Below are 23,585 nucleotides of genomic sequence, written 5' to 3' on the forward strand. Positions count from 1 at the left end.
CACTGCATAAGCTGAGGGTGCGGGTGTGTTTGGCACTGGGCCAACACTGTTGCGGAGCCTTGCACTACAGAGGGTCTTGCCCCTCTGCTCAGGCTCAGACCGACTTTCATATTTGGGGCCAGGAAGGGCTTTAACTCTGTGGTCAGATTGGGGCACGACCTCTCCTCCAGGGCCAGACACAGGCATGGGTCAACTGGGCAGCCGCCCAGGGCCCGGAGAGAAAGGAGGCCCAAAAATGGTGAAAGGAGTGATGATTATTATCACTGGCGGTAGCGTGGGGGTAGGGGGGACAATACTAAAAGTTTGCCCAGGGCCACCAGGAGCCTGGGTACAGTGCTGCTGTCCCCCAGGCCCCTTGTCAACATTTCATAATAGCAGGGCATTGGCTGCTGCAGGTCCCTCACTTCACCTGAGGCAGGTTTGGGTGTTAGGTCTTCTTATAATAGAGGATTGAACAAGATGGTTAGGAGGGGGAGGATCCCACCTCAGGCAGCAGGTTGGATATGCTGCTGGAGGTTGCTTCCAACCCTGCTGCTTCTCTCTGTTTCTTTGCTTCATTAGTCCAGTAGTCCTTATAGTTCAAGGTAATACAGTACAGGTTTCTCTTGCCAACTGCAGGTTTGAGTATCCACGCTTAATATTCTAGATGCCATTTTGACTACCACAGTATACTGTTTTGAGCAACCAGAGTTTTCCACAACTGCGTGTAAGCCTGCCACCTGCCATTTTTCCCAATAAGCCTTTTGTCTTGCCAACCACAGGAACTTTCAAGAACCTAACCCCGGTGGTTGGCAAGGGAAAACCTGTATAACAATATATCATAATGACATTATAATAATGACATTATTTAATACAATGGAACAGGAAAAAAAAATCTAGCCTTTCTGAGCATCTTGACAGTACCTTCAATACTTCATTGTCTGTCATTTGTATGCCAGAGTTCATATCACTACACCTGAGTTAAGGTTTTTAGCTAGCACTAAAAACAGTCTGCAGGGCTGTGTGAAAGAGGGAAGATTTCCAGAAAGTGGTAATAGACAGTCAAGGTGCAGAAACAAGGTTCATTTTGAAGAGTGAAACATCAAGAGTTAAAGAGGGTCCTTAGCAGCTGTAGCATTGGGAGAGACTAACAGGATAATGAACCATAACATCAGTGATAATATCATGATAAAGAGCCAGGAAGTCAGTGGACTTTCTCAACACTACCTGATTAGAAATGCTGTTGCCACTCCCAGGAAGTTGGTTTTAAATGTTGGGTGAAGCAGGAATCAAAGGGCGGCAGAGGGGCATGCAACTGCACCATTGTACCCCCTCCCCCAATCTGCCCAAGAAAACAAATATAAATGGGGGTCCTTTTTGTGGCAGAGCCAAGAAAGGTTTCATGGCCACAAAAAAGAAAGCGTCTAGCAAGTAGGGTAGGGACTGAAAATCAGATGGGTGCCTTTCTTCTATAGTATTTAGAATTGAATGTGTGACTTTGGCAAGCTATTCTATTCAACTTTTAGCATCTCATCTTTCCCAACTGTACTTGGATATTCCCTGAAAGCCAATGGAAACTGTCCCATGCCAATTTCATGTGGACATGGGTAGATACAGGATTTTGGAAAGTGGGGGGGCATAGATGGTGATGTGGTGCATCATCGCCTATGAAACACCAATTTTTCTCCAGTTACTAACATGCTAGGGGCCTAGGCCTGTATGAGTCACAGTTTAAGATTGATACAAAAACCAATATAACTTCATCAGATTGAGGTAAATACAGTCTGCAGAGATGTGAAATAGGAGCTTCACTACAGAGAACAGACAGTAAGATTGCAGCATGAAGGACAGCTTGTGTGATGGAACATCAAGACCACCAAAAAGAAAAAACAGTCATTAATATCCATGGAACAAAGAGTTTAGAAGGAATCAGGGAGATGACAATGAGCCATGAAATCAAGTGACTTCTTCAGCAATGCGTAACTAGGCATGCTGCTACTACTGCCAGGCAGTTGGTTTTAAATTTTGGGTGGACCAGAAATCAAAGTAAGCATGCCAGATCCAGCCCTGAACATATTTTTATCCAGTGAAAGCAAAGATAGATGCTGTGCTAATGCATCAGGGGACAGCCCTCAGTTATTCCAAGTAAGATCAAAGCAAAAACCAACATGATGATTGGAATGGGTGCTCATTTGCTAGGTACAGGTTTCCTTGGCTTTATGCGGGTTCTGTATGTGCAAAGTTGCTGTTATGCAATGACCTTTTTTATACCAAAAATTTGTTATATGCAAGGTAAACTAACTCTTACGCAATCAGTGGGGTGAAAGCCTGCCAATCAGGTACTTTGTGCAGTGCAGTGTAGGAGTGACGTGCACAAAAATAAAGTCTCCTGTTGTGGATCTGTGCTCCTTGCTCATTGTCTGCAACACATTTCTGTAGTTGCCATGCCCATTATGGTAACATTCACCACCACCCTGTGCTTGTGTTCTGTCTGCTGCAGGTAAGTACCAAAATTATCTTGTAAAAGTGGTAGAAATGGGTTTGGGGGTTAGTACAGTCAAGGTCTTGCAACTTATCCCTATTTGCTACATTGTAAAATTGGTTCCCTTTATGCAAATTCCAGTTATGCAACATTTTCCAGGAACGCATGCACAGCATAAAACAATTCTGTATATAGAAAGCTTAAAAAAAACAATTGGACAAAATAGAGTCAAAAGATATCGCATCATCAGTCCTGTAGTTATTATAGTTAAATGTACAGCTCTTACTCAGATTCATAAATCAATATCTAGCCTTCTGGCACATCTTGGCAGTGCCTCCAATGTTTTGCTGTCAATCATTTCTACACCTGAGTTAGTATCACCACATCTGTGTTAAGGTTTTTACCTAGAGCTAAAAGTCTGTAGGGCTGTGAAATTACCAGCAAAATTGTGGAAAAAAGGATCATTTGAAGACTGGAACATCAAGACTATTAAGGATACAGCAGGGGTTGGCAAAATTTTTGGCAAAGTGCCAAAAACACCCCACCTCCACCCATGCCTTAACTTGGCATGCCAGAAATAGGGGAGCTGTAAGGGACCCGATCCTCATTGTTGGTGGCAGCTGCACACATGCCTCTGGGTGGATGGCAGGGAGGCGCCAGGGTTGGGTTACAAGGTGTGCGTGCACTTGCTGCCACAGAGCTGGTCCTGGTACTCTGTACGTCAGTGCAGCTGCTTGCAGCTTGCCCACAGTCTGCTGCTGCTACCCAGAGCCCAGGCTGGTTGTGGCAGGCAGTGAGAGGCTGCAAACAGCTGTGCTGGGCTCCGCAGCCACAGCAGTGCCTCCATGGTGGTGGTAGCTGGGTGTACACCTCTGGGCAGATGGGAGGGAAGGGCCCAGGAGCAGTGTGGGCAGCCAGCAGGGTGCAAACAACTGCGCTGAGCTCTGCAGCTCTGGCACTGGCTCAATGGTGGTGGCAGCTGCAGCCCTGGCACTGGCTCTAGGGGGATGGCAGGCGATGGGCATGTGCCCAGCTGCAGCCACCATGGAGCCAGTGCTGGGACTGCAGACTCCCATGCAGCTGTTTGCAGCCTCAAAATTGTAGCCTCTGGGCAGCTGCTGCCTGCCACAGAGCCCAGGCTGCCTGCAGCAGGACTTGCAGCCTTTTGGCCGCCTGCTGCAAGCAGCCTGGGATCTGTGGTTGGCAGCAGCTGCCCAGAGGCCAAGCTGGCTGTGGTGTGCTGAGGAAAATGGTCTCATGTGCCATGCTCTGGCATGTGTGCCAGGGCTTGCCAATCTGTGGGATAGAGGGTCATTAATACCTGTGGAGTGGAGAGAGATTAGCAGGAACCAGGAAAGAGGATAATGAGCCATGAAGGCAAGTGACTCACTCAGCCCTGCCTGAATGGAAATGCTGCAGCCCTTTCCAAGCAGTTGGTTTTAACGTTTGGGTGGAGGAGGAATCAAAGGTGGGCATGTAGGTGGACCATTTCACCCAGCCCCTGGGCACCAATGCAATGTGGCATTGACATTCTTCTCCCGTGTCACACTTCCGTATTTCTGCACATAAAGTTTGAAACATACCAAACACATGTGGTTTCTGTACTTGAAAACAGAACACTCAATTGTAGCAAGTTTAGAAGTTCTAGGTGTGTTTCTGGATGTCAAGGCTTTTGAAGCGTTGGGTCTGTGAGAATGCTGCTGCTTGCTAGCATATGGGAGTTGTGTGTTAAGTGTTTTTTTAACAAAAAATGAACGCAACTTTACTTGTAATCTCCTTAGTTTTCAGTTATTTGTGTTATTTTCTTCTTGTGCTCAACACTTTAATCTTTTGCTTCTAGTGGCAAATATAATTATTAATGCTTTGTCCACTGAGAGGGATTTTTGGCTGAAACTTGCAAATTTCACAAGGGAGACAGTCAAGTCTTCACACAGCTGAGAATTTAGATCTTACACCTAGAAAACAAGATAAGGCTTGATCAACCACTTGCCTACAGTAGCAAGTTTGGGAATAAAATGCCTGACTTCTACTTTGTTGCTCTGACTCAGTGGTTCTCAACCAGGATGCCATGGCAAGTAGGGGTGCCTGGAGATCCTTTCATGGGTGCCACACAATATTAACATTATTAGATGTACAAACATGATTCACAAGATAAATCAAGATATTTCCAAGAGGAAGTTGTAGTGTTAAAACCATTCTGACCTGTTGTGGTTTCTGAGTTTTTTGTGACAGGAAAATTGCTTGATTATTTTTCTGTAGTCAAAAAACAAGTGAAAATTAAGAGCCAGCACTTTCCAAGGGGTGCCTCAAGTCTATTACGGGGTGTTTTGAGTTTATTGAGGGGTGTCTTGAGTCTTAAAATGTTGCAAACCACTGGTCTAGCTACTAAATAAAGGATGGAAACAAACATTGCCTTTGTCCCACTATAAAAACCTCAGGGTTTTCCTGCTTGCAGCAGAGCACAGCCAGGGAAACCCAGGGCTCCCCGTTTGCAGAGACGTATCCCAAGTAATCGGCTCTAACTAGGCCTGGGAGCAGCAGGAGCCCAACCCTGTGGGACAACAGGCAATGTCTGTTCCACCCAAAGAAGTGGATTAGTTATGTTTGATGCATCTTGTCACAGATGATCTGCTTTAGTGACATCTGTTTATACTGTCAACTCCATTTCAGTTAACTTATGTTAGTGAGGGACAAGGTAACATAAAGGCTTACCAAGAGGAGTTTCAGTAGGCAGAGACCCTGACAGGATCATAATCCCTGAAAAGGCATACTGCATTCAGATAATTCTGACTTTTTGTAGCATCTTTATAGCCTGCCTATTAGCAGAAGCAAACCTACCCCAAGTCACTTACGTAAATAAGCATTAATATTTATGAATGCCTACAATAAATTAAACACAAGCCTGTATGTTTAATCAGAATCCAGTATAACATCGCATCTTTGTCAGAACAAGATAATGTCCACATTAACCTTCAAGTGATTCAACATACTTTGGTTCACAATGTCTGGGGCAAGTCCTGTAGCTTTTTAAAATTCCCTTTCAACTTTTATGTCGTTATATCCCAAATTAATTTAACATATTGTTTTTGTTAGAAACATTTAGCTGTGTTCTAGGATCATTTATTGTCTTTGATAAAATATTTGTGCATAAAGAAATTCTTAAGTTGCCAATTATAATAATTTCCTCCAGTAATGATACAATTGATGCAGCTGTATCAGTTCTGGATGGACACTGAAAATGTGAACTGCTGCTATACTTAAGTTCTTCCCCCCCCCCCCAAAAAAAACACCAAACAAACCCAAAAAACAAAACAACAAATAATACATTTGGGGACAGCCAGATACATTGCATGCTGTCAGTGAAACCTTGTACTAAACAAGACAGTCAGTGGTATCAGTGAGTAATACTGTCCACCTATCCATTCCTAAAAGGCTGTGGATATGTATTAGGATGTTTACAGGGTAAATTCCATTGAAGCACCAAAACTGTTAACCAGCAGAATCACTTAACCTACTAGTTGATAATGAAGCCATAAGTACAGGAAGTACAAAGGTGATGTCAAATACAAGAACAACAATCTTTTTTTAAAATCCAAAGTAAATGGTCTGTATTCTAACACACAAAAGTTCTGTACCAATTAAATACAGTATGGCAGAATATAAATTACAGTTCTTTACAGTAAAAAGTAAAATACTAGAGTCAGCTTACTATACATAAATCAAAGGAAGAACAGCAGCTTTTCAGTAAGGTCCCAGGTATCTCACTCATTCACTTGCTAAGAAATAAAGAAAAACAGATACAGCAGGCCATTCATTTCATTCATGTTTACCATTTGTTACTTTACAAAATATCCAGGATGTTTGTACAGGCATCTACAGTATCTACATGTGGAATCTCTCTCAAGAACCCACAAGCAGCATACATAAACTCCTCTATCCATAATCACAATAAACTTTACAGATTAAAATTAGAATGTTCCATTAGCTTGATCATAACCCAGCAAATAACAGTGCAATGTTGGCAGTCATAATCCATTTACTGCTGCTTTGTTTACCCACTTCCCAAAAAGCCATTTAAAAAAATGTTGTCCTCTCACATCCTTACAGTAATACTGTTTCTGCAGTCAAACTGCCTGGCTGGCTTGTGATCATTTAGGAAATGCCAGACACAGTCTTAGGCATTGTTGGTGTTTTCAGTAGAATACCAAGTCAGCACAGTGGCAGGCCTCTAGGAAGACAAAAAATGAAGCAGTCAGATATTTCAGTGTGCTTAAACACAGGACATAAGGCAGCATGGTGCCCAGTGACTAGAAGTAACATGGCACCAAGCTATAGTTAAAACATTTACAATAAAAAGATATAAACAGCAAATGTGTCAGTCTAATACAAGTTCTTTGGTAATTAAGAACAGCATACTGTAGCTTTTTTTCAAATAAGGACTTGCATCCCATTTTTCCACAATAAAATATTTTGTTTCTTTAAAATATATCTCCCAAATTGTTGTGTATCAAATAGTCCAGTACCTCACGATTATCTACAAATCAGCTTTAACTGTATTTTAGTGTGCAGCCATATCTGCCTACTGGCAGACAAACTCTAGATACACATTCATATATATATAATATATATATATATATATATTATTTATAAAAAATTAGAGAATTAAGTCTATAACTCTAAAGAATACACATTCGGTATGGACAGATTAAAACTGTACATTAAACTTTTAAAATCCATAAAGGTTTCCACACAGTGGTGTGTGTACTAAGTGCAAAAATACTGCAGTTTAATTAATCCAAGACTTCCTGTTCTCCTGTTTCCTAGAAAAAGCAGAGGCTGCTGCATCTCCTGACTGACAAAGGACTGCTTCTCCTGTTTTAGAAGAGGATGATGGCCCTGGAAGTACAGAACCTTTTTTTTTTCCTACACTGGAGGGTGCCTGAGATCGTGAAGTGCTACTACATCTCTTTGTTGAAGCTGGTGTTTTACTGAGGCGCCCAGGACGAACGAATACACCATGCCGGGGCTTGCAATGGAAGTATTCTCTACCTTTTACAGTTCCATCATGTTTACCTTCAATAAAAAGAAAAATTAATGGAATTAATAATATATGATACCTAGCCATCACATACAATTAAAATACTCATACATGTAAATGTCTTCAAATATTTGTTGCCGAGTACTTGAGCTTAAAGCTGTCACAGCAGAAGTACCTGATATGTAAGAATTAATGAACCCCACCCCCATCACATTACTACTGTAGTTAAGAATTAGATCTAGTATTTATTCTCTTCACAAAAGCAAGTGTTTCAACACATCAGGTTCAAAAGTTTAAAAAACACAAATGTCCAGGTCTCAGAAAACATTCCACTGTTTAAAATCTTAAATCTAGAGTCTTGGTTTGTTATTAACTCTAAAAAATAAAAAATAAAAAAAAAAAATGAAGGTCTCTTCTGTAGACAGCTCTACACTCAAGTCTCTCTGTTCTATCTTCTCATCAAGAGAGAGACCATATTAGTAAAATCAAGTTAAAGAACAGTATTCTTGACTTCTTTCCCTGAGAAAAAGTGGTCTTTTTAAAACAACAGCAACAAAACCCCACAACTAACCACCCAAATCAAAAAAGAACCCAATAGGCAACAACCAAAACTGTAGATAATTTGAACTCCTCAGTTGCTGATTCCTACTGCAAAAAGAAACTGAATTGGCAAATATTAATTTTAAAAAATATTGACCACTTTAAAAGTTTCACACTTGTCTTAAAATTGGGAGCAAGGGCAAGTGTGTGTGATCTAGGATGTGAAAGCACTAATGTTCACAAAGCAGAGAGAAGAGAGGCAGTTATATGTTTCAACATACATTTTAAAAGCAACCCTTTAAAAATAAATATCGGTGAACTTAAAAACAAATAACCCTCCACCCAGCATTAAGAAGGCTGGTTATATTAGATACCCTTCCCACCTGCCTAGTCTAGCATTTCCAAACACTGAAGTGTGCAATTATATAGAATAAGTTTAAAACTTGCCCTACATGTTGTACACAATCTGCAGTATATTTGTAGATTCTTACCCAATTGAACACTTAGCTCAACTCCAACCCAGATTCCAGCTGAAAAATCCACTGGTCCAATGTATCTCACTGTGCCAGCTTTATTACTTCCAACACACACTTGTTCTCCCACTGCCACCCAGCTAGGCAAGGTATGGACTTGTTCTGCAGATGCGCCATCTTCACAGTCAGAAACATCTAAATGGTTCTTTTCAATAAAATCATCCAGGGAAGAATCAGGGTATGTCTGACAGCATGTAGCCTCTTCTACTAGTACAGAACATAAAGGGTTTTCAGTAGTGTTTGAAGGCTGGTAATCTACTGTCATACATTCCAGCTGGCCCAAGTGAGAGACCTGCTGAGTGTCAGTGTTCTGTGATAAATCAGAGGCACTGTCCAGCCCAGTAGTTGTAATTTTTTCCACTCCATTAGAGGAATCAGTGGAACATGGCTGTGGAATTACTGAATGGTCAAAATCCTTTCCATCTTCAACACCCATGAATTCTGTAAATGAGTGATCTTCAAGAACATCTGTAGTATGTTCAATTGTTACTTCACGCGATGAAAACTCAACTGTACGTCGGATGTTTTTGCTAGCTGAGGAATCTAATGGTGAACAGCAGTCAGCCCTATGTAATTTCTCAGAGTTTTTGTTAGTAGTATCGAGGGACAGTGGTATTTCTTCTGTTAAGGCACTGTTTTCTTTTAGTGGTGACATGGATACCTCTTCTTTAGCTAACTCCTGTTCTGACTCTGGAAACTCCTTGTTCAAAGAAGATCTTACATCATGTGCAAGAGGTGGTCCTGAATGGTCAGTAGAGTCCAGATCCTTCATTTGACTGGCTAGCTGATCTGTGCTATCACTACCAGGAACAAGCATGTCAGACAAAGTAGCATTAGAGGCACTGTGGGAAAAGTATCCACTAGTGATACTGCTAGTGGTGGGACTGCGGGACACCTCTTTCTCATGAACACGTGAACTTATGAAGTCTGTTTTAGAGGAAAACCATTCCCTGTTCTCTAGGCTGGCATTGTAAACACTGAAGTCAGCAAACTCCTCAGGTACATAAGGCCGAAAATTCTGAATACCCTGTGAACTTATCAGCTTCTTGTTAATAGCCTCCAATTCATTATCTTCTTCCTCAGAGTCCTGCAAAAATTAGACAAATTCATGTGGGGTTAACACCTTATAAAATATTTGCTATAAAATGTTTGCTAAATTAATATTTCCAAGAAATCGCATCAATTTTTTTTAAGCCTGCTACCTTTTGGTTATATTGTACACTCTCCCTGATCATTTTTTCTTCTAAACCAGAAAAGACTTGAGTAAAAAGAAGCTTTATATTCTTTAAGCAAAAAACATGAGACTTCTCTGAAAAGTGATTATAGTTGAGTAAGAGAAAAAGGAACCACTGAGAACACCGCAGTATTACATATGTTGCTCACTCTAATTACATTCAGAACAAATCTAAAATATTTTTTCTTCCTTTCTATACCAGTACTAGCCATGACCCATCATAAACTGAGCAAGCATTACTCACTGCCTAATGTTCTGGGTTACTTAATGGGTAGTGCCTGCAACATTAAATACCGCATTTACTCTAATACAAGACGAAATCCTCACCACACAAACAGCATGGGAAAAAAGCTCCTCATCTTATATTTGCATATAGGAAAGCCTCCTAATTAAATACACTGTCTATCATTAAACTGCCGCTAAAAGCAGCATGTGCTCAGTAATGGAAACCAACTATGAAGCTAACTGAATGCAGCCCACACAACATGCCTGTAAAACATATGACCCATATTAGGCAAACATACCAATTTTTTTTTTTGGCTCAAGGACCAATTCGTTCCAAATTCCAAATTGACTAAAGCAGTGCTCAATCATTCAAGTCTGTGAGACTCTACCACAGGGCAAGTCTCCTCCCTCCCTGACCCATCAGTCTGGGATTTTGGATACACCTAAAAACTGTAGCAGGTATTCTACATGCAGGCCCCAACCCAGAAGGCATTGCAGTTTGGATGTCCCCTTATGACACTTGTTCCTGCCCTCAAGGCCAAAGGAGAAAACAAGGAGGAAAGTACAAACACAGTCCCCCACTACCACAGAACGTGCGCTTGAGCATCCTACATTTGGGAAGCTTGCAGACATTAGCCTGCCCAGAGTGCAAAAGCCAGGTTCACCCTGGGAAAACCACCTGATTGATCATGGTATCTCCCCCGCTGACCCTTTTTCACTCATGGTGAACCAATACATCGAATACATTTCAGCTTCCTCTTCAGTCCCACACCTGCGCAGTACCCTTTCCCCCCATTTCCAATTATTCCTGTTTCTTCATCAGTCTTAAATGCCTACCAAATATCATCATACATTTATGAAGATGACAGTCGCTCACCCCCTCTCTTAGAACTGTTGCGTGTAACGGGTGCGGCTCCACCCTCCATGGAATGGAGCCAGACCAGACAGCCCTGTGCCTCATATGCATATAAAATTTTGGAGGATCCCAGGACTTATGCAAAAATACCAGGGTCCAGTCATGAGTGGGCAGCTAATTAGCACATGGATCCTTTGTGAGGGGTAACTGGAGTACGTACGCACACTCATACACACACACTGAACGATGCTGGACTGCAGGGTCACCGTGGCTTAACACTGCTGACTCTGCTGAGGCCCAGCTTAATGACCTATGTGATAGATCATGAGCCTTTTGAGTTTGGACTAATATCATGCATAGCGAGCATATCTACACATGCCCGTGACTGCACACTTGGTACTGCAATACCCGGCAGTGCACGGTTCTTTTTAGCTGCTATGCTGCTGGAGCAATGAGCTCTGGAGATGTAGCTTGTCATTACCGTGACAGTGTCAGTGTCACAGTTTGTACTCCCTGATGCTACGCTGCTGTAACGATGAGCTGTCGCCACAGCTCATCACTATGGCAACACAACATCTTGTGCAGACGTGCCCAGTTTGTACTATATATAAATAGGTACAAAAGTGCTGCTCAAGAGTGTGTTTATGGAGTATGTGCTAAAACTTGCAGCAGTTTGTAAAATAAGGTACAATGCATCAATTCTGGATGATCTAAATTTGTAGGTACCCATAGCAATCTGCATATATGCAAATTAATGTAGGCATATTTATTCTGAAGTCAGCGGTTTTTGGTTCTGAAGTCAGCGTTTTTTTTGCAGTTCAGATTACCTTCTGCTTGCCCTCTGCAGCTTCTGTGCATGCCCCACCCCTTACTATCTTGCATCCTGCACATGAGTTCAGGGAGTCTGACAGTAAGAGGGAAGAAACGGCTACAGAGGGAAAAAGTTGGGGGGGGAGCAGAGGCCAAGGGGGCCACCTGACCCTCCCCCCCAGCCATTGTTTTCCCTGCTGTAGCAACGGGAAGGAGATAAATTTAAGACAAACCTCCAATAATTAAATTCTTTATCTGGAAAATTATAACAAATTTATAAATTTTCTATATATAGAATCCAATTATTGGGGAACTGTCTTAAATTCAAATAAATACAGTATATAAAATAGGTTTTTACCATACCACATTTGGGTAAACCACATAATAATACATGGTATTTCCTTCTATGATACCGATCAATTAGAAATCCATTCATTTCAGAGAGCTGTGTTTTTAAGGTAACTTGATCACATGCAAAAACACAAAATAAGTATTTGTCTATATGGGATGGATTTTCAAAATACTGTTACCTATAAATCTGGCTGGCATGAAGGAGATCCACTGAACTGCAAGACTGATTAGAATTCAGGTTTGTCAGCCATGCGGCCCACCACGCCATTTTTTGAGGCCTGTGGTGCTGTGACAGGAAACTAAAGTTTACTTCACTTTACTTTCGTTCCCACCCCGTCCCTCCCCCAACCCCTCAGCAGCTTCCTAATGGCTGCTGAAGGGCTGGGGAAGGGACAAGGTTCCCACACGTACTGCATCAGCTTGACATTGCCAACGCAGTGCGTGTGGGAAGAGGAGTAGCGATGTGCCTCTTGGGACAGGATAAGCCCAGCCAGAGCAGCAAGGGCTCAGCTGCACTTTTGCCCTACCTCCGCCAGTTAGGCCTGAGCGACACATGGCTGTTGCCACCTCTGCTGCCTGGTGCTGACCTGGGCAGATCTGTCCCATCCGGAGCAGCATGCAGCTGAAGCCGGATTCCCACATGCTCCTGGGGACAGGAGGAGCCCGGCCGGGTTTGCACCAGCTAGCAGAAGTGGCGGCAGAGCCACATGCTGCTCGGGACAGGACAGGACGAGCCCCGCAGGAGTGGCAGGGGCTCAGCTGCATTTTCCCCCTGCCCGCACTGGTCAGTCCCGAGTGGCACATGGCTCCGCCGCCACTTCTGCTGGCTGGTGCCAACCTGGCCAGCCTCCTCCCATCCCCAGCAGAATGTGGGAAGCCAGTATGGGGGGGGCCTCGGCAGGCGGGGTCCTGGCGTGACCTCTGTGGGGCGAGGCGGCAGGAGCCAGTGTCTGCTGGACCCCACGCTCTGGGCTCGCAGCGCTGAGGCCACTGGGGCTGCATGCGCAGATGGCCAGGCACCACGGTGAGCAGGGCTGTGTGGGCAGGTGGGTGAGGGGCTGCCTCGCTCCAGCCCCCCTCAGGCAGCGCCGGCTCATAGGGCTGCACTGCTCAGGGGATGGGGATGTGGAGCTATTTATTTCTCCCCTTCAGTCTCTGGGGCAGTAGCTGGCTGGATGCAGAATGGGTCCCTCCTGCCCCTGCCCACCAGCAGCTACCATGAACCTTGCAGTAACAGACAGGTGCAGTAGGGCTACACAGGCAGGGTCTTTCTGGCCCAGGACAGAGGGTGCTTGAATATGGCTCACTGGCCTACTGGGTGATAAAAAGTTCAAAAAGGCTGGACACCCCTGGATTAGACTCAATGATCTCATTTTTATATTATTTCACCCCATTCTCATCAATAAATTAGGCAACTGTGGCATTGATGCCTCCACAGTTGGATGGGTAAAAAATTGGTTGATGGGGCGCACCCAGCGAGTAGTGGTGGAAAGGTCGTACTCAGCCTGGCGAGATGTGAACAGTGGGGTCCCCCAGGGCTCGGTCCTCAGGCCCGCACCGTTTAACATCTTCATCAGTGACTTGGACGAGGGGGTGGAAAGCACGCCGTCCAAGTTTGCTGATGACACTAAGATGTGGGACGAGGTGGACACATTGAAGGGAGAGAGAGGCTGCAACTAGATTTAGACAGACTACAAAAGTGGGCAGATGAGAACAGGATGGGGTTCAATGTAGACAAATGCAGGGTGCTGCACCTTGGGAGAAGGAATCCACAGCATACATACAGGCTGGAGAGTTCCCCTCTTGAAAGCAGAGGAGGAACGGGATCTTGGAGTCATTAATCGACTCCAAGATGAACATGAGCCGCCAATGCCAGACTGCAGCCAGTAAGGCCAGCCATACCTTGTTATACATCCAAAGATGCACCTCAAGCCAGTCCAGAGAGGTGATACTCCCCCTCTATGCGACTTTGGTCAGGCTGCAGTTGGAGTACTGCGTCCAGTACTGGGCGCTGCACTTTAAAAAGGATGTGGCCAGCCTAGAGAGAGTTCAGAAGAGGGTCACCCATTTGGTGAGAGGGCAGGACAGGGCCTACGAGGAGAGACTGGGGGACAGGAACCTATTCAGCCTTGGCAAGAGGAGGCTGAGGGGGGACCTGGTGGCTGCCTACAAACTCATCAGGGGAGATCATCAGCAAATAGGAAGAGCCCGATTCTCCCCGACTTCACCTGGGGTGACAAGGAACAATGGTATTAAGCTGATGGAGAATAAGTTTAGGTTAGAGATCAGAAGGAAATATTTTACAGTTAGGGTGGCCAGAATCTGGAACCAACTTCCTAGGGAAGTGGTCCTCACCCCTACCTTGGGCAAATTCAAAAAGAAGTTAGATGATCACCTGTCTGAGGTCTTGTGAACCCCGCATTCATTCCTGCCTGTGACAGGGGGTCAGGCTAGATGATCTGTTCAGGTCCCTCCTGACCCTAGCTCCTATGGAACTATATCAGACTGGACTAGTCAATGAACATATTTGCCCATCCTATATCTAGTTCTATTACTGTATTTACTTAAATGTAAGTTGATCCTGAATACAAGATGACCTCCTATATTTAGATTCTATATATGGAAAATTTATAAAAATTAATTATAATTTCCCAGGTAAGAATTGAAGAGTCATCTTCAACCCCACACATTTCACTGCTACAGCAGGGAAAGCAGAGGCTAGGAGGGTGGTCAGTAGCCTTGTGCGAAGCAGCAAGTATTCAGTTCAGATTCGGCCAATTTGGAGGGACACTGATTTGATTTGGTGATTCAAATCACTGTCTTGATTCAATTTGGCCGATTTGGAGATTTGGCCATAGACTATAATGGGAATCACTAAAATACCTATAACTTTGTCATTTTTTTTTGCAGATTCATATGAAAACAGCAGGGATGGTAGCCTCTTCTGAGGGCATGAAGCCTGCCAAGTTTTAAGGAGATAGGTGCAAGGGCTTCTGTGAAAGTGTACCTCAAACTGTTGAACTCGTATCATTTTTGTGTGTGGGGGGAAAGATCACAGTCACTGGCCTGCTACAGATGTCAGTATCAGAGCAGTCTTCCCCCACCCCCTCACCCTTTTCCATATGGAAGATCACTCCATCCCCCTTCCTCTTCTCAGTTTCTGTTTGTTGCAAGCCTTCCAAATCTCTCCAAATCGATTTGGAGGCTTCCAATTCAATGCAGACCTTGTAATGGGTCTCCCAATTTGAACTGGCTACCGAAGCTTCGTACAGCCCTAGTGGTCAGGTGGTCCCATCCACTTCTTCCCTCTGCAGGCTTCCTGGCTCCCCCCCCAGCCACATGCATCCCCCACCCCCAGCTCCCCAGTCTCTTGCAGCTTCTACCTCTCCCCCCAGCCTCTGCCTCATTCTCCCAAACTCTCCCCAGTCTTTGCCTCTTCCCCACCCAACTCCCCACTTTCTCTCTTTCCAACTCCACAACTCCCCTTACTGCCAAACACTGCTCTCGCTACTCTGTCCTGGAGCACAACATGTGGAAGCTCAGCCCTTGTCTGGCCATGCAGCAGTGTCATGATGGTTGACTGGCCAGGCAGAAGGAGTTTCCGTGTCTTCTGTACCCGGGCAGATCCCAACATCTCCCAAGGGTTGGCTGGGGAGTGGGCAGGGAGGGCAGAAGCTGCAGAGGGAAAACGGGGTGGGGGGGATGGCAAGAGGCTGCTGTGGGTCTAACTCTGGCCCTGACCTGGGCTGAGGGCCGGAGTCAGAGCCAGAGCAGCCAAATGCTCCCCATTCCACTTCATATGCAGATGTAAGATGAGGTGCTTTCCCCCCACACTGGTTGAGGGAAATCCCCCATCTTATATTTGAGTAAATATAGTATCAATATTTCCATACTGTGCCCATAATCAAGCTCCTAGAACAAAGGGAAAACATTCTTTGATGTCAACCCAAAATCTTTTTAGCAAGAGCTTAACATCGAGGGCTAGGGAAGAATACACCATGGGGGACACGAAAAGTATGAATCTGCTTTGCAGGTATTCAGTTACTCTTTGTGGATTCTGATTCACTGATCTGGAGCATGCAGTTTCAGGTAATATCCAAAAAAAAGAAAAGGTATTGTATCTACAAGGAATAATAGTATTTTGAAAGAAGCTAGCAAGTCTAAGGAGGTAGAAAACCTGAGATGTTCTGATTTATACTTTTCTCAGCTCTTCTGAGTTTCATTTGGACAGCGACAATCCGTAAGAAGAGAGTCAAGGATGTGATCCTTTCAGGCAGTACCATCCGAAGTAGCAAGTGAGGACTATCTTGCCCAAAATAATGTAGGAAAAGCAGCAGTTTTTCCATACTGAGGATGCATACAAGACTCCACAAAAACACACGTTTCTAACATCATTTTTCTTTTTAAAAAGTGTCTCTGAATATTAAAAATACTCACTCTCTCAAAATATTAAGGATGAACTCCAAATAGGAAAAAGTTTTAAGAATTTTTTTAAACTTTGAGCTTAAAAAAGCTTGACATTACTAATATTTCTTTGTACCTCTAATAACATCACAAAAGATTTCAAAATCCACAATTTTTTTACATTGGTTTGTGTACGTTTTCAAATGCAGAAATAGCATCTCTTTGTTTACAAAACAAGCCGCAAGTCTTCATCATGTATAGGAAGAAAAGCATTCCAACACAATTTTAGTTCATGTACAACATTTGTCTTTTGAACCAACGTATAAAACTTTATGCAACCCCCCCACCCAAGCCTTTTGACTGGGAACAAATTATTGAATCAATTATTCAGAAACAGAACTTCAGATTGAGTAGTAACCTCCACTTTGGACTCTGCAGCATAATATATTTTGAAGCGTGCTGGGATATGTATAGCTGGCTGGGGCTTATTGGCATCTAGAAGATAAACTTTATACAAAGACCACTCTTTTTGCACATTACACTGCATTTGATCTGGGATCAGTTTACTCGAAAGCAAATGCTCCCTGGTAGGTGTCTATACATGCAAGGACTTAGCAGCAGATTTGCTGCTCTTAGCACCAAACTGGTGCTACTTCCTGCAGCCCTGCAATGGACCCCTGCTGCCACCACGGGGAGCCAATGATACCAATGATGTGCTGTTGGACACCACCATCAGGGTTGCCTTTGCCCTCCTGGGCCTCCAGCCCCACCACCTCTGGGTTCCAGGACTGGCGGCTGCACATCATCCAGCAGACTTGGGTTGACCAGCAGTGGCACCAGGCATTCAGGATGACCTGGGTCATCTTCAGATACCTACTTGAGCAGTTCCAGTCACACCTAGAGTGGCAGAACACTACCATGCAGCCTCCCCTCCCCACAGGCACCCGGCTGGCCCTCGCCCTGCTGAAGCTTGCCATGCCTAGCAGCCTTCGCTATGTTGGCCATCTCTTTGAGATGGGCAAGGCCACTGCTGCGAAGGCCATCCTAGAGGCATGCACTGTTCTCCACGATGGGCTGGGGGGACAGTGCTCTGTGTGCACAACCCCTCGTCAGTAGCAGCAGGGTTCCATGCCCTGGGATTCCCCCAGTGCATCAGGGCCCTGGATGGGGACCCACATCCCCATCACTTGCCCGTCCCACAGGGACTACCCATACTACAGCCAGAGGGGCTTTCACGCCATGGTGCTTCAGACCATTGTGCTCATTGTAGTGCCTTCACGCATGCGAGTGCTGGCTGGGTGGGCAGTGCCCACGATGCCCATGCGTTCTGAAACTCCACCCTGCCAGAGTATATTACTGTAAAGCAAGCTTCACTATCTACATGTGCAGATGCTTACTGTGCAGTAATTTGCTCTAATCTCAAATAGATTTGCTACCTGTAAATACAAGTAGCAGATTTACTCTCAATTACTTATGGTACCTGTAGACCTCCAATCAAGTGCAAATGTGCTCCCAGTCAGCCGGGCAGCAGGGGACAGGAGATGGTTGCCTGTTGCTGGGAGCTGTCTGCTGCCAATGTCCCCCTACCCTGGCAACATAGAGCTCCCAGCTCTGCTATGCAATCGCCATCGCAGGGCCCAAGCTGGGAAATCCTTATCTCCCATCCTGAGCCCCTCAGTTGCAAGGCCCAGGCTTGGAGAGCCTTCTCTCCAGCCCAAGCTCCACGGTAGAGGGCCCAGGCTGGGGGATCCTCATCTTCCAGCCTGAGCTCTGTGGTTGTAGGGCCTGAGCTGGGAGATCCTGGGTCCCAGGATCACAGAGCTCAGGCTAGAAAATAAGGATCTCCCAGCCCAGGCCCTGGAACCACATGTAGACATGCCCAGTAACTGCTAACTTCATCCCCTAAAGAACCTTTTCCAGTAGTTCAACCTACGTAACTCCTGCCTAGCTTTTCTCTGTTAATGTTTCCTTTAGCTTCCTAACACACATGACATTACCTGGTCACACAACATGCAGTATATGAAATAAAGCAAAATGTTATGTGTTTACATTTGAGCACGGAGAAATAAGTAACAGTTTCAACAGTTCAAAAATACAAAGTTAAATCTGTAGTCCTGACATGTCATACTTTACACTATATGGGTATCTCTGGTTAATGAAAACATAAAATGTGTCTATGTTATCTAAGTAGTGTCATACTGTCCACAGTTTTATGATTATATAACAATCCAAAGGGACAGGATTAGTATTTTTCTCAAAACAATAAAGGCAGACTCCAGTGTTTTTCTAGACATGGTGAGGGAAGGAAAACAATAAAAAAAGAAAAACACACATATATATACATACACTGTTCTGGGATCTTACTATCAGGAAGCACAAGTGAAGAATTAAAGGGTGCTTTTAGGGTCCTTCCCACTTCTCTGGGAGAGAACAGAGCAGCAGCAGGAAGCTCTTGTACACAGCTAAGGCCAGAGGAAGAACCAAAACCAGAGAATCCCTGGTTGCCTGGGAAAGAAGCACCAGCCAACTGGTCTCGGGACAAACGAGTCATTAACACCAAAAAAAGACTCCTGACTGAGGGTGGTAAGAATGTGCCTGCAGAAAAGACTGTAAATAGATAAATACGAAAGGCAGCAAAAGCACAAGGATTCAGAGACAATCAGAGCTGACAGCACAGTGAAATTCTGGGATATTACTATATGAAAAGCCTTCTGTACCCATACTAAGCATTTAGTAGAGATCAATCCAGTATTTGAAAGCACTCAGTTCCTAAGCTATGGGTCTTAAATAACCTTTAGATTCTTGATTACTGGACTGCTAATTTCAAGAAAGAAGCACTTCATTCATTACACCACTAGTACATTAAATTTTCATAACGCTAAGTTTATTGCCCACTATGGAGATAATTTCTGGAACAAGAAGATTAGAGATATAATTACAAAAAGTTTAAAAATACTCATATCATATGCAGTGATGTTATAGCTATGAAAGTCCAGAAATTATGCCAGAGGCAAGGCTTTCTTAGGGTGATACCTTTTATCAGACTAACAGTGTAGTTGGGGCAGAGTTAGATAAGCTTTCAAATTCAAGACATTCTTTGTCAGACCATAAAATATGCAAATATTCTGCACTTAATTCATGCCACTACACACATGTATTGCAGCAAACACAAATGTGTCAGACCATTTATGTTTTGAAACAGCATTATAAAAGGCAAGTGTTGTTTAGAGTTTTAGTACCTCCATAATGTCAATATTCTGGTTTGTGGTTTAAATTCTATTCTTCTGTTTTATAAATCTCTTAAAACATTATGAAAGAAAAACTTCCCATAGAACAATGACACTGACGAGACAGGTCAGCCACCATATAACATAAAGGCCATTTTAGAGATGCATAACACTTGCTCCAGTTAAAAATACCATTTGCCCATTTTCTAAATACATATTTATTAATTTTGGTATTTCTACTCCTTGTTATTTCCATGCAAGATGTTGCTGAGTATTACTGTATTTACCTGAATTCAAGATGACCCTGAATTTAAGATCCCCCTCCCTCCCAAATTAATTTTAGACATGGAAAATGATCGCAAATCTCTGAATTTTCCATGTCTATAATCTAATTATTGGAGGGCTGTTCTAAATTCATCATTCCCACCCCTCCCACCACTGTAGTAGGGAAAACAGTGGCAAGGGCAGGTGGTGGGAGAGAAAGTAGTGTGGCAGGCAACAGTGGGGCAGGTGGTAGTGAGATGGCAGGAAACAGGTGGCTGGGCAGGCAGTAGGGGGAGGCAGTCAGGGGACAGGTGGTGGGAGTCAAGCAGCTTGATGTATTCCCTTTGCCCCCGCCACCCCGTACCTTGCCTCCATTCACCCCCCACTATGTCTATCCTGTTTTGTATCTTCTCTTCTCTAGACTCTGCTCCCCACCCTCCCCTGCAATCTCTGGCCCCCGAGGCTTCAGGTCCCCATCTCCCTCCGCCTCCACATAGACTCTGCCTCCTGCCTGCCCCTTCCCCATCCAGTCTCTTCCCTTTGCTTTGGCAGACTCTGAGTCTGCTCCAGCCTGGGGCACAGAGCACTTTCATGATCTAGCCAGTGCTGGGCAGGGTAGCAACAGCAGCAGTTCCAACTAAGCCCAGGAGCCAGGGCCAGAGCTGCCACACCCCTACTGCTGCTGATACTATTGCCAGGTTGGGGGCAGAGCTTGTTTGCTCTCTGCCCCAGGCTGGAGTGGAGCCAGAGCCAGGGTTATTGGCAGGGAGGTAGGAGGGGACAGAAGCTGTGGGGTGGGGGGGGGAGGGAAGGGAGAATACAGGGGCAGGAGGCCTGAGGAGGGAGCAGGAGGCCTGAGGCTGCAGATGAGGGAAGTCAGTGGGGGGGCAGACAGCAGCTGTAACTCTGGCCCCAACCCAGAGTCTGGATCTGCAACTGCAGCCCCTTCCCCCCACTACCTTGCACTCAGTTCCAAGACAAGGGTATTTTCTCCATGTTATATGAGAGGAAAAACCCAGTCTTTGAATTGAGCAAATACAGTATATCCAAGGCTGCACTCAACTATTTCAAGCCCATGGTGCCATTTAGCAATTTATTTTGAAACTGTGGGCTTCCAGGCTTATACCAGGTACATGGCCCTGTTAATCTACTACGTCAGGATGATGCTGAATGTCATGGAGTGATCCCTTCCCATAATGTTTGCTGATAACTGACAGACTCCACTTCAGGATGGAGGACCAGATTAGCTGAAATTTCACAGATGGGCTGTGAAACCTGAACTGTTCAAAAACAGAGTTTATCCTGAGAATCCAGCTTAGTCAAAGGTTTGCTCCTGCTTGAAACACATACTCCTGCCTGGTTTAGGAACAGGCTTACTCCATCTTTGAAACCTTTAGCTTAGCTTGGGAGCCCTCATTTGCTTTCCAAGCCTGAATCATTTGATACAGCTTGACCTGTAAGATTCTGCTTAGATCAGGTGGCTGCTTCCTTTCCTTTTTCATGTCTTTGTGACAAGGTATTTAGCTGTATTTGCAGATTTGTTGCAATCTCACCAGGCCACACCATGAGTGCTTCTGCTATCTGCTTGGAACTTGTGACCACTGCCAGCCATTTACGTTATCCCCCATGGCACCCCTGCCACAGGGTGGCTGCTGAGTAAAGGAAGGAAGGGGAGGGGTTGTTACTTTAGATCTGGGACCTATATTGTAGAGTAGTTGCTATGGGAATGTTTGTAAATTCAATTTCCTTAGGACTTAAGGACATATTTTTAAATAGATTGTGAGCTATTTTTTCCCCTATTCTCTTTACAGTATGAGTCCTCAGCCTGAAGTTCACACACACTGATTGCTGACTCACACAGAGATATGGAAACAAAACACAATGAAGGAATAAAAACAGCCACTGCTCATGCACTGCAGCCAGTTTTCAAATGTAAATACCAAATGGGCCAGCCTACTGCAGCATAACAACCTACAAACTTTCACTTAAACCACCAAACCACACAAAGCAAGCCTTATGAACGACTATGAACTGCAATACAAAAACCTACAGAATAGAAAGAATTTTGGGAGCACATAGGCAAGGGTTTATAGAGCTTTTAATACATTTTCAGGTCTTAAGTTTTCATACTGTTTCAGACTAAAGCAAGGGCTTACAGTCATGTTCTACAGCCTTAAAAATGTCTACGGCACAAGATGAATGTTGACAAAACTTTCACAGAAGCAGTACTAACAGGGGCAGAATGAGTTTAACCAAATGACTGGGGAGGGGAAATGAACCTACAACCTGATATATGGTGTTAACCTGCATGTTAACTTAGCCACTGCACTTCAATGCCAGGCAACCGGAAGCTTTCAAGATGTACCCATAATTAAATGCATGGCTACTTACATCAAATGGGATCATTCCTCTTACTTTCATGTATAGTCACAAAATCTGTGTAATATACACAGGTATGTTAGAAAGAGCTCAACATCTTTTACTGAAGTATCTGATCTAGTTCACTGATTGTGCAGTATTTTATTGCACAAAATTGATTTAGCCTCGATAAGTGATACACAAGTAATTAAATAAATTAAGTTACCGCAAATTATCAATTATATTCACAAGCATGCAACAGCAAATTCTAATAGCCAGTGAAAATTAAAGACACCAAATACACAGTGATTTTTTTTCCCTGAAGTTGTTGCATTATTGCCCGTGAAAGAGCCATAAACCCACCACCAGGCATTATGACAGAAACCAATACAAACTTACAATCTTCTCTTCATGTATGCTATTGTTTTCTATTGACATGCTGCTGGCTTTACTTCCTGAAGGCACAACACAGCCAGCGTTATGTACCTGAGATGAGGGCATACTCTGCAAAGGTTAAGATACACAACACATCACACAAAGACAACACTAGCACCTGGATACAGTATTCAAGCCAGGCAAGTTAGAAAGACATTAGGGCATCTTACAGGGAAACATACAGGCAGGCCATACACTGGACCATGGTTCAAGTTAACAGTTACAGAAATTCATGCAATTTTCCCAATGAAGTTACAGGTTAGGAAAAAAAGTGTGTTCCAACTATCCTAAAACACCATTTACCAAAAATACTGCAACTTCTTTGGAGATTAAATAAACATTCAGTGGAAGGTTTTTGCAAAGAAAATATGCAAATGAAAAAAAGAAACACACACTCCCTACAAAAATACTTACCAAACAGTGAAACGGGCAAGAGAGTAGGAAGTAAAGCACACACCAGTCAATACCAGCACAAAGCTCTTGTGCTGTGGATGCATGCACAAATTACTGCTTATGCACAAAAACTCAGCATTTTGCTATTTTCATAAAATTACCTCTTGGCTAAGCAGAGGGCGGCTTTCAAGGGGGGTCTTTTTTTTATGCTCTTCTTTTACAGGCATTAAGGGTTTGAAAAATTTTGGTGGCTGAGGAGAAAATGATTTAAACGGGCTGGCCATTAAGGCATGTGGATTCTCTGATATACAACCTAAGGGGAGAACAAAAACACAACACATCAGTTCTGTGCAGCTACTGCATTATCTATGTAAGTGCAGAGAAAATAACTTGTAGTAACAGAAGGGAAACATTATATTCATAAGTCTTGTGGTTACACTATGGGCCGTGTTGTAG

At 44.0% G+C, this 23,585-nt stretch overlaps 1 protein-coding gene and 1 long non-coding RNA gene across 5 annotated transcripts in view; one reads left to right on the forward strand and one right to left on the reverse strand.

The window, feature by feature from the left end:
* Positions 1-14: 14 nt before the first annotated feature.
* LOC109315878 lies at positions 15-16,801 on the forward strand. The gene is made up of 3 exons (XR_002102634.1): positions 15-238; positions 7,286-7,681; positions 16,256-16,801. It is a non-coding gene; the product is annotated as an uncharacterized LOC109315878 (long non-coding RNA).
* KIF13A (kinesin family member 13A) overlaps positions 6,268-23,585 on the reverse strand; it is a 196,184-nt gene continuing 178,866 nt past the window's right edge. For 2 of the 4 annotated variants that reach the window (XM_019543816.1, XM_019543809.1), the window contains 4 exons: positions 23,291-23,442; positions 22,701-22,805; positions 8,531-9,659; positions 6,268-7,534 (listed from right to left, as the gene is read on the reverse strand). In XM_019543816.1, coding sequence (XP_019399361.1) covers positions 7,248-7,534; positions 8,531-9,659; positions 22,701-22,805; positions 23,291-23,442 — 1,673 coding nt within the window. In that variant the 3' untranslated portion in view covers positions 6,268-7,247. The remainder of the gene's footprint in view (positions 7,535-8,530; positions 9,660-22,700; positions 22,806-23,290; positions 23,443-23,585) is intronic. The other 2 variants (XM_019543831.1, XM_019543823.1) reach the window with 1 other exon arrangement.

The sequence above is a fragment of the Crocodylus porosus genome, unplaced genomic scaffold, assembly GCF_001723895.1.
Source record: "Crocodylus porosus isolate Cpor-Errol unplaced genomic scaffold, CroPor_comp1, whole genome shotgun sequence".
Taxonomy (NCBI): Eukaryota; Metazoa; Chordata; order Crocodylia; family Crocodylidae; genus Crocodylus; species Crocodylus porosus.